Source organism: Danaus plexippus, chromosome 26 (assembly GCF_018135715.1).
Source record: "Danaus plexippus chromosome 26, MEX_DaPlex, whole genome shotgun sequence".
Taxonomy (NCBI): domain Eukaryota; kingdom Metazoa; phylum Arthropoda; class Insecta; order Lepidoptera; family Nymphalidae; genus Danaus; species Danaus plexippus.
Window position 1 is genome coordinate 4,358,677 of NC_083554.1, and position 13,256 is coordinate 4,371,932.

At 39.0% G+C, this 13,256-nt stretch overlaps 2 protein-coding genes across 6 annotated transcripts in view; one reads left to right on the plus strand and one right to left on the minus strand.

Moving 5' to 3' along the window:
- LOC116774530 (myotubularin-related protein 5) overlaps window positions 1–4,923 on the plus strand; it is a 40,192-nt gene extending 35,269 nt beyond the window's left edge. For all 3 annotated transcript variants that reach the window (XM_061524802.1, XM_061524803.1, XM_061524804.1), the window contains 9 exons: window positions 187–342; window positions 698–843; window positions 1,004–1,151; window positions 1,361–1,564; window positions 1,688–1,814; window positions 2,110–2,236; window positions 2,656–2,735; window positions 2,819–2,901; window positions 3,120–4,923. In XM_061524802.1, the coding sequence (XP_061380786.1) occupies window positions 187–342; window positions 698–843; window positions 1,004–1,151; window positions 1,361–1,564; window positions 1,688–1,814; window positions 2,110–2,236; window positions 2,656–2,735; window positions 2,819–2,901; window positions 3,120–3,212 (1,164 nt within the window). In that variant the 3' untranslated portion in view covers window positions 3,213–4,923. The remainder of the gene's footprint in view (window positions 1–186; window positions 343–697; window positions 844–1,003; window positions 1,152–1,360; window positions 1,565–1,687; window positions 1,815–2,109; window positions 2,237–2,655; window positions 2,736–2,818; window positions 2,902–3,119) is intronic.
- Window positions 4,924–5,321: 398 nt separating this feature from the next.
- Window positions 5,322–13,256, minus strand: part of LOC116774268 (protein kinase C and casein kinase substrate in neurons protein 1) — a 46,676-nt gene continuing 38,741 nt past the window's right edge. Inside the window, exons 6-11 of one of the 3 annotated variants that reach the window (XM_032666937.2) lie at window positions 10,780–11,009; window positions 10,390–10,510; window positions 8,514–8,615; window positions 7,780–7,916; window positions 7,096–7,295; window positions 5,322–6,912 (exon numbers count right to left, since the gene is read on the minus strand). In XM_032666937.2, the coding sequence (XP_032522828.1) occupies window positions 6,800–6,912; window positions 7,096–7,295; window positions 7,780–7,916; window positions 8,514–8,615; window positions 10,390–10,510; window positions 10,780–11,009 (903 nt within the window). In that variant the 3' untranslated portion in view covers window positions 5,322–6,799. The remainder of the gene's footprint in view (window positions 6,913–7,095; window positions 7,296–7,779; window positions 7,917–8,513; window positions 8,616–10,389; window positions 10,511–10,779; window positions 11,010–13,256) is intronic. The other 2 variants (XM_032666938.2, XM_032666939.2) reach the window with 2 other exon arrangements.

A 13,256-nucleotide genomic window follows, 5' to 3' on the forward strand; every position in this document is an offset into this window, starting at 1 on the left:
TTACGCGCTACAGCCGCTTAATATACATAGCTACTGTTACCCGCTGACCTGGAAGCTACAGTGTCTTGAATCAAATGGGTGAATTACGCTTTCTATGAAACGACCCTAACTGTCGGAACAGCGGTGCCATCTATTAGAGTTATTACACACCAAAGACAGGTGTTATCATTGAGAACATCATTACAGGGTGTGGATACAGGAGGAACAGGGGGTGCGGTGGGAGGTTCCGGGGAGTCAGAGGAGGCGCGCTCAGCGCTGGGGCTGTTCGAGTACATAGAGAGACTTCATCAACGAGCTCCGCTGTTCTATAACCTGCTGTACACACCCGACCTGGACAACCCGGTTAGGACTTATATTTATTTAGTCACAAACGAATAATTAACACTTAACAATATCTTTTTAATATAAAACGAGCACAATATAATGGGTTTGTTATAAAGCATTGCTAGCGCCCTCCTGCAGTCATATTGATTGATTTTAAATTATTACTAACGTATGGACTTACTGTAGCCTGTTTATGAATATGTTATCTGTATCGGGGGTCAAATACACTACTAGCGATTACAACAGATGTATCGTGTCACTTCACGCCGCGTAATCTTTACCAATTAAAAAATAACTGATGCATTATTTTAATCGAGAATAATACTCTGTTTATATATTAATATATTTTTTATTATGTTATTCCTGAGTCCAGGTGTTGCGTCCAGTGAGTGCCGTCAGTAGCCTGGAGGTGTGGGAGTACTACGTGAGCGAGGAGCTGTCCCACGGAGCGCCCTACGAGCCCGACCTGTGGGGGGACGAGCGCGGAGCCCCGGCACAGAGAAGACTGGTCGTGGCCGGGTACGAAGATGACATTTACATAGATATAGTGGAAGAGAATACACACACACAAAAATTAATACGTGGCTTTGTTTTTCATTTGATTTATTTCTTATAACTTTAATTATTAGATTCGGAGCGAATAAATACATCAGTTACATGTACTGTTATCTACTTTCAGTTATGACAGTATATCGCGTTGTATGCCGGACGCTTTCACCGGTCTTTTGGAGCGACTGAGACAGCTAGAGCTGGAGCTGGGACACCTGCCGCAGAAGTGGAGGGTCAGGTGGGAGCAGCTGGAACTACCCAATACACTGGAGTTACAGGTGGGAGGGGAAATAATACCTATTCTGTTAATAATTTATATCACAAGTTGAAAAACTCATAAAAGATGATGTAGGGGGAAGGATAAGTCAAATAAATGGTGCTAAAATGTTGTGCATATATTTTCATTGTGTGTATTGCATTTAATGTAAGGGAACGAACTCTTTGTAGAGTTTACACATTTATTATAGTATTAGTGTTATTATTTCAGCGAAATTCTTCGATGTGTAGCGGAGTGGTGAGACGGGCCACGGCGGCGGCTCACAGGCGGTGCACGCGGGAGGTGCTCGCTCGCGGACGGCTGGCGGCGGCGCCTCCCGCGGGTGCTGCGCCCCTTCACCGCTGGGCGCCCGCGCCCGCCGCCGCGCCCGCTAGATGCGACCACTGCTCAGATCTGCTATGGGGTCCCCTAGAGGTAATATACATACATACATATTTAATGATTTACCTGCCTTCATTAAATAAAATACGAAGCTCTATAGACGTAGTAAGTGATTTCATTGTTTCCTTTATCAATATGAATTATCAATGATGTCAGACGGGTGTGCGGTGTGTGGACTGCGGCGCGGCGTGTCACGAACGCTGTGCGGAGGCTCTGGCGCTGTCCTGTACACGGTACAAGGCGCCGCCACCTGACAGAGAGAGGGACAGGCCCGTGGGAGCTGGTGAGACATACATCATATATAACATACCAGCATTCGTTGGACTTCATAGAAAAAATATGCTACCAGATTAATCACAATTTATTTATTCGCAACATTGACCTGAAACTGCCATCAAACAGCAGACCGCGGTGTATTTAGGATGTGTTGTAGACCGTGCCTTAGAACAAGTCCTTTTAAAACTGAGCACCTACCATATAAACGTTTGTCACTTACATAGAAGCAGAAATGTATTATTAAAATATCGTTGTATGTTTAAATGGCTAACAGTCGCATGATCTAAACAATATCTGTCCAGGTGTGGCGACCCTGCAGCCGTCGTCCCAGCAGTGTTACGAACAGTTCTCCAGTAACGTTGCCGAGAATAGGACGCACGAAGGACATCTGTACAAGAGGGGAGCTCTGCTCAAGGGGTGGAAACAGAGGTGCGTACCATTAGTGGGCAGAGGTGGAGTCATAATTATATAAGATTATGTTTCCTGGCTTCACTTGTAAAATCAAACTGATATAATTATAATGATTTATTATATCATTATCCGTGTCGCTCACTGTAACCTTAAGAAATAATCTTCCGGGAAGGTTATATTCCTAAGCTAATTTTAAGCAGTTCCAGGTTAACTTAAAGCAAATAAGTAAATCGGGGAAAAACCCCTTGTATTTGCTTTGCGTAATTGAATTAAATATTTAAAAATTTGCATTCCAAGTATACGTGACGTCACAAAGTGAGACTAAGCGTGTAACTTGTAAGTGAAGTCTCTCGTATTAGTACACCTAAGAAGTCACAGCAGACTCATCTTCCTATCAATACTTGTGCACTGAACATATCCAAAATTCCTTATTCCAGATGGTTCGTGCTGGACTCCATAAAGCATCAGCTGCGCTACTACGACGCTATGGAGGATTCGCATTGCAAGGGGTTTATAGGTGGGACTTGATAACAGTGTGACGTGTGACGTGTGCAGTAGGAAGGTTGTGCCAATTATGAGATAACGTGGTTGTGTTCACAGAGCTGTCGGAGGTGCTCACGGTCTCCCCCGCGCCGGCCGCGCCCGGCCCGCCCAAGAAGTGTGACGACCGCTCGTTCTTTGACGTGAGTGACTCACTAACATAATAACCTGACATAGTTTGCTTGCTCCGTATGTATAAGTTCCTTATGTTTCGAAGTCCGTTAAAGTGAACATGAAGTATTGTTCAGTCTAAAGCTATTTTTTCCATTTTTCACTTTTTGTTGTCATTTTTATTTCTGGGTTTAAATATACATATATACAAACTATGATCATTCACATAAGTTGTTTTTTCGTTTTACAGCTTCGTACGAGCAGACGGACGTACAACTTCTGCGCGAGCGACGCCAATGCAGCGCAGGAGTGGATCGAGAAGCTGCAGGGCTGCTTACAGTGAACGACACCGACACGGCCCGACACGACACGACACCGACACGCTGTACCTGTGCCGTGCCGTGACCTATCATTCGATTTCAATAAACTATTAAGAATGGTTTAAAAATATTTCTGTCACCATGATATTTTATATAAATAATTTGGACACGTTTATGTTTTAGAGTATAACAAATTATTCGAATACCTTTAAAATATTGAGATTTGTTTTTCATTCGTTCGTTTGTTCCGCAGCGTTCCGTTAGTCCGTCCCTGACAAACCTTCGCATCTGAATTCGCCCGGTTCTTATTGATATTATTGTTAAGATAGTAAAACGACTACCTCCGCAGAGCGCATGTCTTAGATGAACGAGATATTGTTACGTGTTCACCGATCTGCTCAGTTTTATAAGAAATTAATTGATATTGTTAAAAAAAATCTATCTTTATGATTAAATGTTCTGAACAAAAGAGCAAATCACAGAGTCTATCATGACGGCTGTTGGCGCAGAGGTTTACGAGACGTTTGTGACCTTTCAATATGTGTAGTGACTGTAGTGTTAGGGAGTAGTCCGTGATAAGACATTCAATGCATTATAGTACTGAATCGATTATCCGTATGTGAGATCTCGCTCAGTGACATATGTAGAGAGGGCTTCTTAATGTTGTCATAACACTATACACGGGGACGTTACCGTTGGTTCCGTATACAATCTTAAGAAACCCGCGCGTAGTTGTGTAATGTATTATTGTATTGTAGCTAGTTTATGACAGAAATAATAAATTGTTACGTTGGTTCTTTTGTAAATATTTTATCTTAATTATTGTTGTGTAAAGACTTCTGTTCCATTATGTATTTTACATTTGATTGTTCTTTTTTAATTATATGATTGTGACCTGTGACATGTGACCTGTAATGTGTGCACTACCTTCATCACAGCGGATGTGCGACTCGTCCTGTACGAGATGTTGAATCTCATTGTATCGTTACTCGTTCGTTTTGTAAATATTTTATGAATGTTTGTGTTAACATATCAAAGTTAGGGCGACCGAAGGACTGTTCGTTGTCTGTTTACTTTATTTGTAAAGATTTTTTGTAATATATAATAATAATAATATGATTTGGTGCATTTTTACAGTTACGTTATTTTGTTACCGCGAGCTCGTGTTCAGTCTACTGACGATGACTTCTCATCGGAATGATAATAATTAAATTATATAAATATCTAACATATTTTTACATCAAACCACACGGACATTAAACGAGTGACTGCTAGAATTTTATTCCGTTACAGGCCATGATGTATTAGTAAAACAAATACTTTAATATATATGTGTAGTAGACTATGTTACGGTCAATGGATGAAGTGTGCAGAGAGTGGAGGGATTTGTATCAGCTTTGACGTGTCGAGCGTCGAGTTTTTGAACAGTCTTATTTCATTACTTTTGATATTGAGAGTAAAAATTGCGAAAAGTATTTAATGATGATTATGAAACAAGCCTTATGTTACGAATAATGTCTATATATTATATTGAAGCTGTGTAGCGTTCGTCAACACTACTGCTAGCTTTGCTTGGACGCCCCGGACTCGAACATCGAAACCTGATGCTGTACGATTTTAATATTTTGCGGATTCTATGTACAGCTTATGATATTTATAAATGTGTAGGGCGTCGGGCTCTCCGTATCCTGTATCAGTGCACTGCGTACAATCTAAATAAATATTTTAAAATTATTACATTACTTTATTTAACACCACAGAAATTACCAACGTTGCTTGTATCGGTCATCAGCAGCCCATAAGCTGACAACAATGACCCCCGTATGATCCCATTTCTCATTTAGGATACTAAAACTTTGGATTGTGTGACCAAGTGCTGTTCGGAGCAAGAGCAACTTAAATTACTAGACAGAATAATCGATAAATATAAAGCTTTTTGTAAATAACAAAAACTATTTGTTGATATGTTTGATCTCATTCATATTTCGCACTTGGTCTGAAATCGACCCAAAGAGAGTAAATATGGTAATCTTTATTTTACTCTACTACCTTATAATAGTTATTTCTCCACTACACAAATAGTGTGGTGTGGAAACGTGTACCGAATGGAGAATAAAAATGAAACGCCGAAGTCATATGTAACAATTTTATTTTATCAATATTAATAATATATTAACACATGTGGTCCGCGACCACGCTCTCTGATCTTTTAATAATATAATACAAAGAATTTCACAGACGTCTCTGAACCCATAACAATGAAAACAAACAGCGGTAAGTATAAGGGAACCACGCGGCGCCGTCTACAGTCAAAATATAAAACCTCAACCTCATACAGACTCGCTACATCGAAATAAAACAATATCTAAAACGAGGTAAGAAATAAAAGAAAAGGTAAACGTTCTCAATAATATATTAATTATTAAAACTAGTCGGAGGACGCCGGGCGCGCGACCTTACATATTAAATTTACCCCCTAGAGCACCTCCCGACCTCACTAACGTTAATAAAACTTAGGCCGTGTGTCGCCGGCGGTCCTCTCCATACAATTATACATTATATACATTGGGAAATAAATATTCTATGTACGAAGAATATATAAGAGTGTATGTACAGAAAACGCCGTCGGCGCGCTGCGGCCCGCTACGCCGCTCCTATATTCACAGACGCCGTAGCGGGCGAGTCGCTGCGGGCGTTCACTTTTTTGGCTTAGCTAGGTTTTAAAGGAAACCCTCTTACTACGTTTCCGGCAGTCGGTCGTCAAACCACAAATTACATCTAGGTCCGTAAATCACTATAGGATTTTTGGTACATTTTTCAAAAACACCTAATTACTTTTCTTATCGTCAGAGCCAATTTACAATAAACAAAATCTTGGGCCGCTCTAAAATAATGTGAACCAGTGAAGCATCACAACTTTAAGCGCGACGATACATCTTTATACTGTCGAAGCTCGCGGCCGAGGCAGCTTCGTAAATATATTTTCACTCTAATACTAAATTTCTTTTAGACTCCACATTTAGTCAAATTAACTTTCCAAGCGTCCTAACACTAAACGTTGTTAACAACGCCATCTCTGTATTAAATGTATTCTAAAAGTTTTATTTTTTATTTTGCATATTTTTTTTAATGGCCGTGTTCAGAAACTATAACTTAACTGCCGAGTTAATTTATTCATACAACATCAACATCCCGATGTACTTAAATAATGACTGCGGGACAGGTTACACATAATGTACGAGTCGCTCACAAACGAGATGCAACGTATATTTCTTTATATATTCGCTCATAACTTTGGAATTAGCCCTTTCGCTGACGTCACCGGTGCGTGCTAATAATACATATGAAGTAATAATACTATAAACTAAACGTTATTTTTGTGAAGGCTTCCATCATCAATATAGAATTTCAATGATCGTGACGTCATATGTTCCAAAACAAACTGAGTGACAATATTACAAGGCGCCATGAGTACCCCCACCACTTTGGTATCTGATTCATAACTCTTCACACATGACAGTGACGTCATAGTTCTATGTGTGTGTGTGTGTGTGTGTGTGCAGTGTGTGGACGTCGTCGTGGTGCAGGTAGCGCGTGCAGCGCGTGAGCTCTAGTTTCCGACGGGCTCCACGTAGTTGGCGGGGTAGAGCCCCACTCGCCCGTCTTTCCTTCCCTTACACCAGCCTTGCTCGTCTTCGTCTTCGAGCTTCTCGAATAAATCTCCTGAAACATTAAAGGATATAATGAGTGTTATTATTTGATGGCATTATCACACACTATACTGAAATACATAAGTACGTACTAGACTATATTTTTTACTTGGCATGAACCTGTGTGTGTTTGGTCTATTTGTGTATGTACTATGTACATATGTCATGAATTTTTGTGTATATATATATAACAAACCCTGTCTGAAGCTGAGCTCGTCGCTCTCGGCGCCGGTGTAGTCGTAGAGCGCGCGCACGGGCACGCCGGGCTCGCCGGTGTCGGTGAGCGCGCCCCCGGAGTCCTCGTCCCACTCCTCCTCCTCGAACGGGTTGTCTTTACCCACGCTGTCCTTCGCCGGTGATGTTTTTGCTGATTTCGGTACTGATGCTGTACCGTTTCTAAAATAATATATTCAACGATTTTCAATATTTAACAAATAAAGGATTGTATGAGAAACTTATAATATAAAAAATTTGTACTAATAATAACATTCTAAACGACAGACAGGCGACTACATAACATGAGTATGTCTATATAATATGTCTGGACTAACTGCAGCTGTATGTATTGGTTATCTCGGAGCATGTATTTGGTGACGTCAGCTGTCCCGAGGGTCCTCGTGCAGCCACACGTGAACACCTCCAGGCGGTTGATGCTATGGACGGGGAGGGTGAGGAGTTGAGGAATGGAAAGTGGAAGGTTATATTGCATGTTCAGTGACAAAACAACCTATACGGTAGGGGAAACGATAGAGTAACGAGCTATTAAAGGGAGATAATATACAAAATAGCTCATAGAAAGACATGTGTAGGATTCGAACCCACGCCTGGCCTTGTACTGGGGACCATAGGTTATAACAACAAGAGACTGGATGCTACTCACGTGACAGCTATCGGTGCGCTGATCGTCTTCTTGTCGATGGTGTTGTTGGCGCTGCTGTTGTTGACGACTGTTGTGTTTGTTGTTGGCTCGGCGTGGTTTATTTTACCGGACTTGTTGTTCGTTATCGGCGGAAGTTCCTGTTGTGAAATCATTGTATGATCTTCCAAGTCGGTTCAAAGGTGTAATTCCTCATTACTCATCAATTTAAATCTGTTTATATTTTAACTGAATGTATTCTTAATGTTAATATTATTAATACGTGCTATGCGTATCGGTGAAGCGACATCCATCATGCAACATCGATTTCATAAAAATAAAAACAAAAATACAAGCACATTTATATCATAAAGATCGAAATGAGAATGGCCCACGCACCGGTCGCTCCACACTATGTTACATGCAAATACTAAATAAAAAAAAAGCTAATAAAAAATTTAGAGGATCTTCATTCTCATTTGAATCCTGTATCCGGGTCCAACCACACTTCTAGAATGCCATCAATATCTATGGTATACTATTCGCGTTACCTTGCAAGTCATAAGAAGCATATGAAGGTTGTGTGGAACATGGACAATTCATTGATAAAAATGTGTTTAGCCCTTCATCAGCCGTCGCAGGCTTCACAGACAGCGGATAATTCTGTCTGTTTTGGGAATATAGTATGAGCGTGGAATCTCATTGGATGTAACGGGTGAGTCGTTCCAATGAGTTTCCACGACTCGTTGGTGACGTACATCCTCGCTGACGGGTCTCTGGTTGAGGAGTGTGATGGGTCCCGTGGGCAGACTCTCCTTGGACTTCCCCTTAGCGATGTCCCGGAACTCCTCCGTGTACTCCTGAATACCACACTCACAAGCGTTCACACAAACGCGCGTTCGAGACGCCCGTTTGTGATCAAACGCGCGTTTGTTCAGGCGTAACAAATTAATTAAATGATAACAAAGATTTCCATTCAAAGCTGGTGTTTTTCTTAAGCTGTGATGTGATCGTCGACCACGCTGCAGCTGTGAGTGCATGGGTTTGGTTGGTTGAGATTTTATTTGAATTTGTATTATTTTTATGTTCAAAACAAATATATTTCCTGCTTTTTACTTTGTTCGTGTAGCGAGAATTGACAAGGGTTGTAACAGTGTTGTGGTATTTTTTTGTTTCGATGTATGGGTAGATTTATTGAAAACGTTTTATTAGATATGGGATGGTTCGAATCAATTGTTTGGGAGGTTTTGGTAGTTCGTCAACATTTCAGTTAAAACTAGCTTTTAATTTGTTTGCAATCGTGTGATGTATTGAAGCCGGTGTCGATTTGTGTCGTCTTCTGCCCATAACCGTGACAAGTGCGAGGACGTCCAAAATTGCAGTTCTATTGAGCGAAATAAAAAAAATCTGGTGACGTCTGGTACATATTCGGTGCGAACAATATGACCGGCGATTGTCAGAGCTGTTGAGGATATGGAGACCAACTCTAAGCTGTGCTGGCCTAACAAATTTCTTTCCCATCCCAAGGAACCGTCATTGGGTGAGTTCCTGCCAATGTGATATTTATCATCAGCTCTGGTAACCGTTAGGCTCGTACCATGAACGCTACGTTGTAGCATCTTGTCTCGTTGGACGAGCTGGTGGTGTCTGACGGTGCTACTCTACATTCCCTCTCATCTCCGTAACAGATGCTGGGTAGAGCTCTGCGGATTGCTGCTCGAGTGCGGATCCAGAGGTCTCTCATGGCTGATCGGTTGGAGGTCGCGGAGGCAATCCTTTCGATCATAGCGGTGGCGGCCGTGGGAAGGTATCTGAACTGTTTCCGCTCAGACTCCGGAGGATCCCCCTTACAAGGTTTATTCGTCTTTAACTTTAATTCAATGTATTATTAACACTTCTTCAACCGAATGTGACTTAACAGGAAGGAAATCGTGAGATATAATAAAATAAAAAAATATAAGGTTTTTGATTTGGGTTCATACAAAAAATAACATAAAAAATAAAATAATTGTATAAACTACTGCGGTTTAATATATTGATTTTTATTATTCAATGGACGTTGTTCTTAGCTCAATTTTTGATGCCTGTACAATTTGTCGTCTACCTCGTTTTATTACCAACCGTATCGACCGTTGTCAATCCAGGCTACACGACCACGAAAAACTCTCAAATTAAATATTGATCCATTCGAAATTCAAATTTAAATCACACAACATCAGTCAACATACAGCCGATGTAAATATTACATTAAAAACTCCTTCGTTGTCACGTTACGTAAGTCGTAATGTTTGAGTAAGCTTGCTGCAATGCCGTAAGCTATCAATATTGGAATAAGCGTCGTATGACTCAACTGTTAGCGAAGGTCATCGAGTTACACAGAATTTTATAAAAAGAAAATAATTAACGCTACACTTGTTAGAACTACGCCATCTTGAAGCAGGCAGATGGGTCCTAGGACTAAAACTAAAATAATAATAGTAATAACGCCAATTAGAAACATAAGGAAGAATAAAGTGCATGCTCTAAGAGTCCTAGACTTGATACAGTTATTTGCATACATAACGCTATACGCATATACAACGATGCAGAGGCGCTACAGGAGTAGCAGCTCCCGGACTCCATCGCTGTCCCTACCTCGAACTGCGGCCAGGCCATAGCCATGTTGACGCCGTGGTTGTTCGCCCACCACTTGAGGTCCTTGCCGTGATCGGCGTTGTTGATCGTGTGATGGAACTCCTCGTATATTTGTGGTAATCTGTAATTGTATTATGTTCTTTACAAAGATACGAATATAATCAAACAACATGTCTGCTACCTTATTTATATTAATAGAAATAAATATATTTCTCGTAATGAATGTAGCTTAAGTTACTTTTAATCACATGAGCTATCTGCCATTGGAGATACTTACGAAATCGAACCGGCCGCTTCATAGATTAGTCGTAACAAAGAGACAGACAAACAAAAATTCCAAAAAAATATTTGAATACATTATATATCCATATTGATTCAGCAATGACTCACGTGGGTTCCTTGCTTATATCCAGACACTTATGGAAGCTGAACAGCACGTCCTTGAAGAAGGACAGCCTCTGAGCCTCCATCTGCTGGCACCTGTCGAACACGCCGGTCATGTCCTCGATGTAGCGAGGGTTGTAGGACGTTATCTCCGCCAGCGCCGCTTGGTACTTGTCGCGATTCTTCGCCACGTCGTCGCGACACTTCGACACTCGTTCAGCCATCTTCTTCACCTGCTTGACGAGTCACCAGTTTATTATTGTTTTTATTTATATAATTAATTATCAATAAAAATAAATCTATTCAAGTTCATGCACTCGAAGTGCCACACAAATAATATAATATAGTTTTGACAGTTCAACAACGTTTTAAGAGTTTTCTTTGGATATACTTATTAATAGATTCTTAATATCATTACGAGCACTGACTGAAATTTTTTTTTTTATAAATTGAACATGTTTTTCATACTACATTTGTAAAATGATTTTGTTATTGGAATGAGAGTAAATTTTTGTTAAGGAATTGTAAAAATTTTTCCACCAATATATAACAAATTTTATTAAATGCAAAACGTGACAGTCTCTTATAAGTAAAAAAAAAAACGTCTTAATAAAATATTGCTAAACAAATTGTTTTCAGGATTTAGTTACTCGAGAGTTCTCAGAAATTGTAAGACATTTTTTATAAGTAATAAATAACTATACAGTTATTTATTACTACTACATAATACATTGATTACGATGATGATTAATTACTTTCATACAAAATAAAATTATTTACAAGTCCCAAGAAAATAAAGCGTTCGCACTTAGCACACGATGATTATTTTAAAAGGAATGATTATGGAAAAGACGTGCGATTTGTAAAGTTTTAGAAACAAAGGATTCCCTATGAAAAGCAAGTCACATAAGATGTGCCGTCAGGCGAGAGCTATGGAGATTGTAACTCGTTGGGACGAAAGAAACGCCCTGGGGACTGAGGTACGGCTCGTGCACTCTGGTGTAAGTATAGCTTGTAATGAGATCCACTATATACCGTGCATGCATGTATGTGTGTTGAACAGACGAATTGTTAGCTCAGAACTGTTCAATTTAATTATACTTAACAATATATATATATATATATATATATATATTCATGAAAATAATTTTCTCCGTCACTAAATCTTTATTTGATATATATTAATTTATTTGTATATTACATTCGTACTACCTACATTTTATTGGCAGTATTGGTATTAGGGTCACATAACTTGATTTGTCGTTTCAATTGATCGCGTAATTCCTTTACTTAAGGATCAAAGGTTATACGGGAAAATAAATTAGGTTAAAGGAGAAATATTTAACATAGCAGAATAATTGACCTGGTTTGATATAAATTTTAACAATGTGAAAACTTCATTTTTTCTTAACAACTTATTTTAATATAGTAAATATGATAATAGCAAATCTTTATAAACAGACATTGTATCGAACATGTTCTTAAAAACTTAAACAATCTTTGGATTATAAGAAGGAAAGACACGTGCAGAAAGACGATCTTTAGAAACTTATGAATTCATAACATAGCTAGGATCTAAAATTATTTTATATACACAGAGTACGTATAGACACAGAGGAAATTAAAATTTTACACTGTGATCTTACCGTCAATCCAAAACCAAATCTCCGTTTGTACCTAAGCGTACTCTGTGTGTATTCTAACTAGCAATGTTAAGCCGGCGTCGAGACTCCGTAACGGAATGACGTTTCATTTCCTAGCCGACCTGTTCCAGACCGCTGTTAGTCAGACTGAAGTATAATAAGACCTAGGACACACGACACCTGAATACATAACTCCATTTGTCACTAGTATAGAACTATCCTTAGTTAAAATACGTATAGGTATGATTATGTTTTATAATTAATTTTAATGCATAAACCTTTACAATCAAATCAATTATTTGAATATATCCTTCTTAACCTTAATAACTTCCTTATATCAAACTATAACATGTCTTACGGGACTGATTAATATTACTAATCATAATATTATAGTAGTATAAAACGAGATCCCGTTGCTATACATATATATAAATAGTTTTAATTAAAAATAATATAATGCAAAATGATATTTCCTTTAAGATTGTACACTTCATACTCTGAAGTTCAGCCTCTATTAAAACTGCACTGCTGTAACTTCAAGAGCCCGTGAAGTTGTTACAAGTGAATGTGAAGATTCTTAAGGCTTGTAAATTTAACTCTGTCGTAATATTATTTTGCCATACAGACATACAATGTATGCTCACTGCAATATGTTATAACTGATGAGTTTGGTTGTTTGATGGTATTAATCTGGGTAAATACGAGTAAGATTGGAGCCGGTGGGACTTATATTATAAGTTAAGGATTTTATTTATATAAGAATAAAAAATATATAAGAAAATATATTTGCGTATAGCTAGAACATCCAACACTGAATGAATTTTGCAACCATGGAGTCCT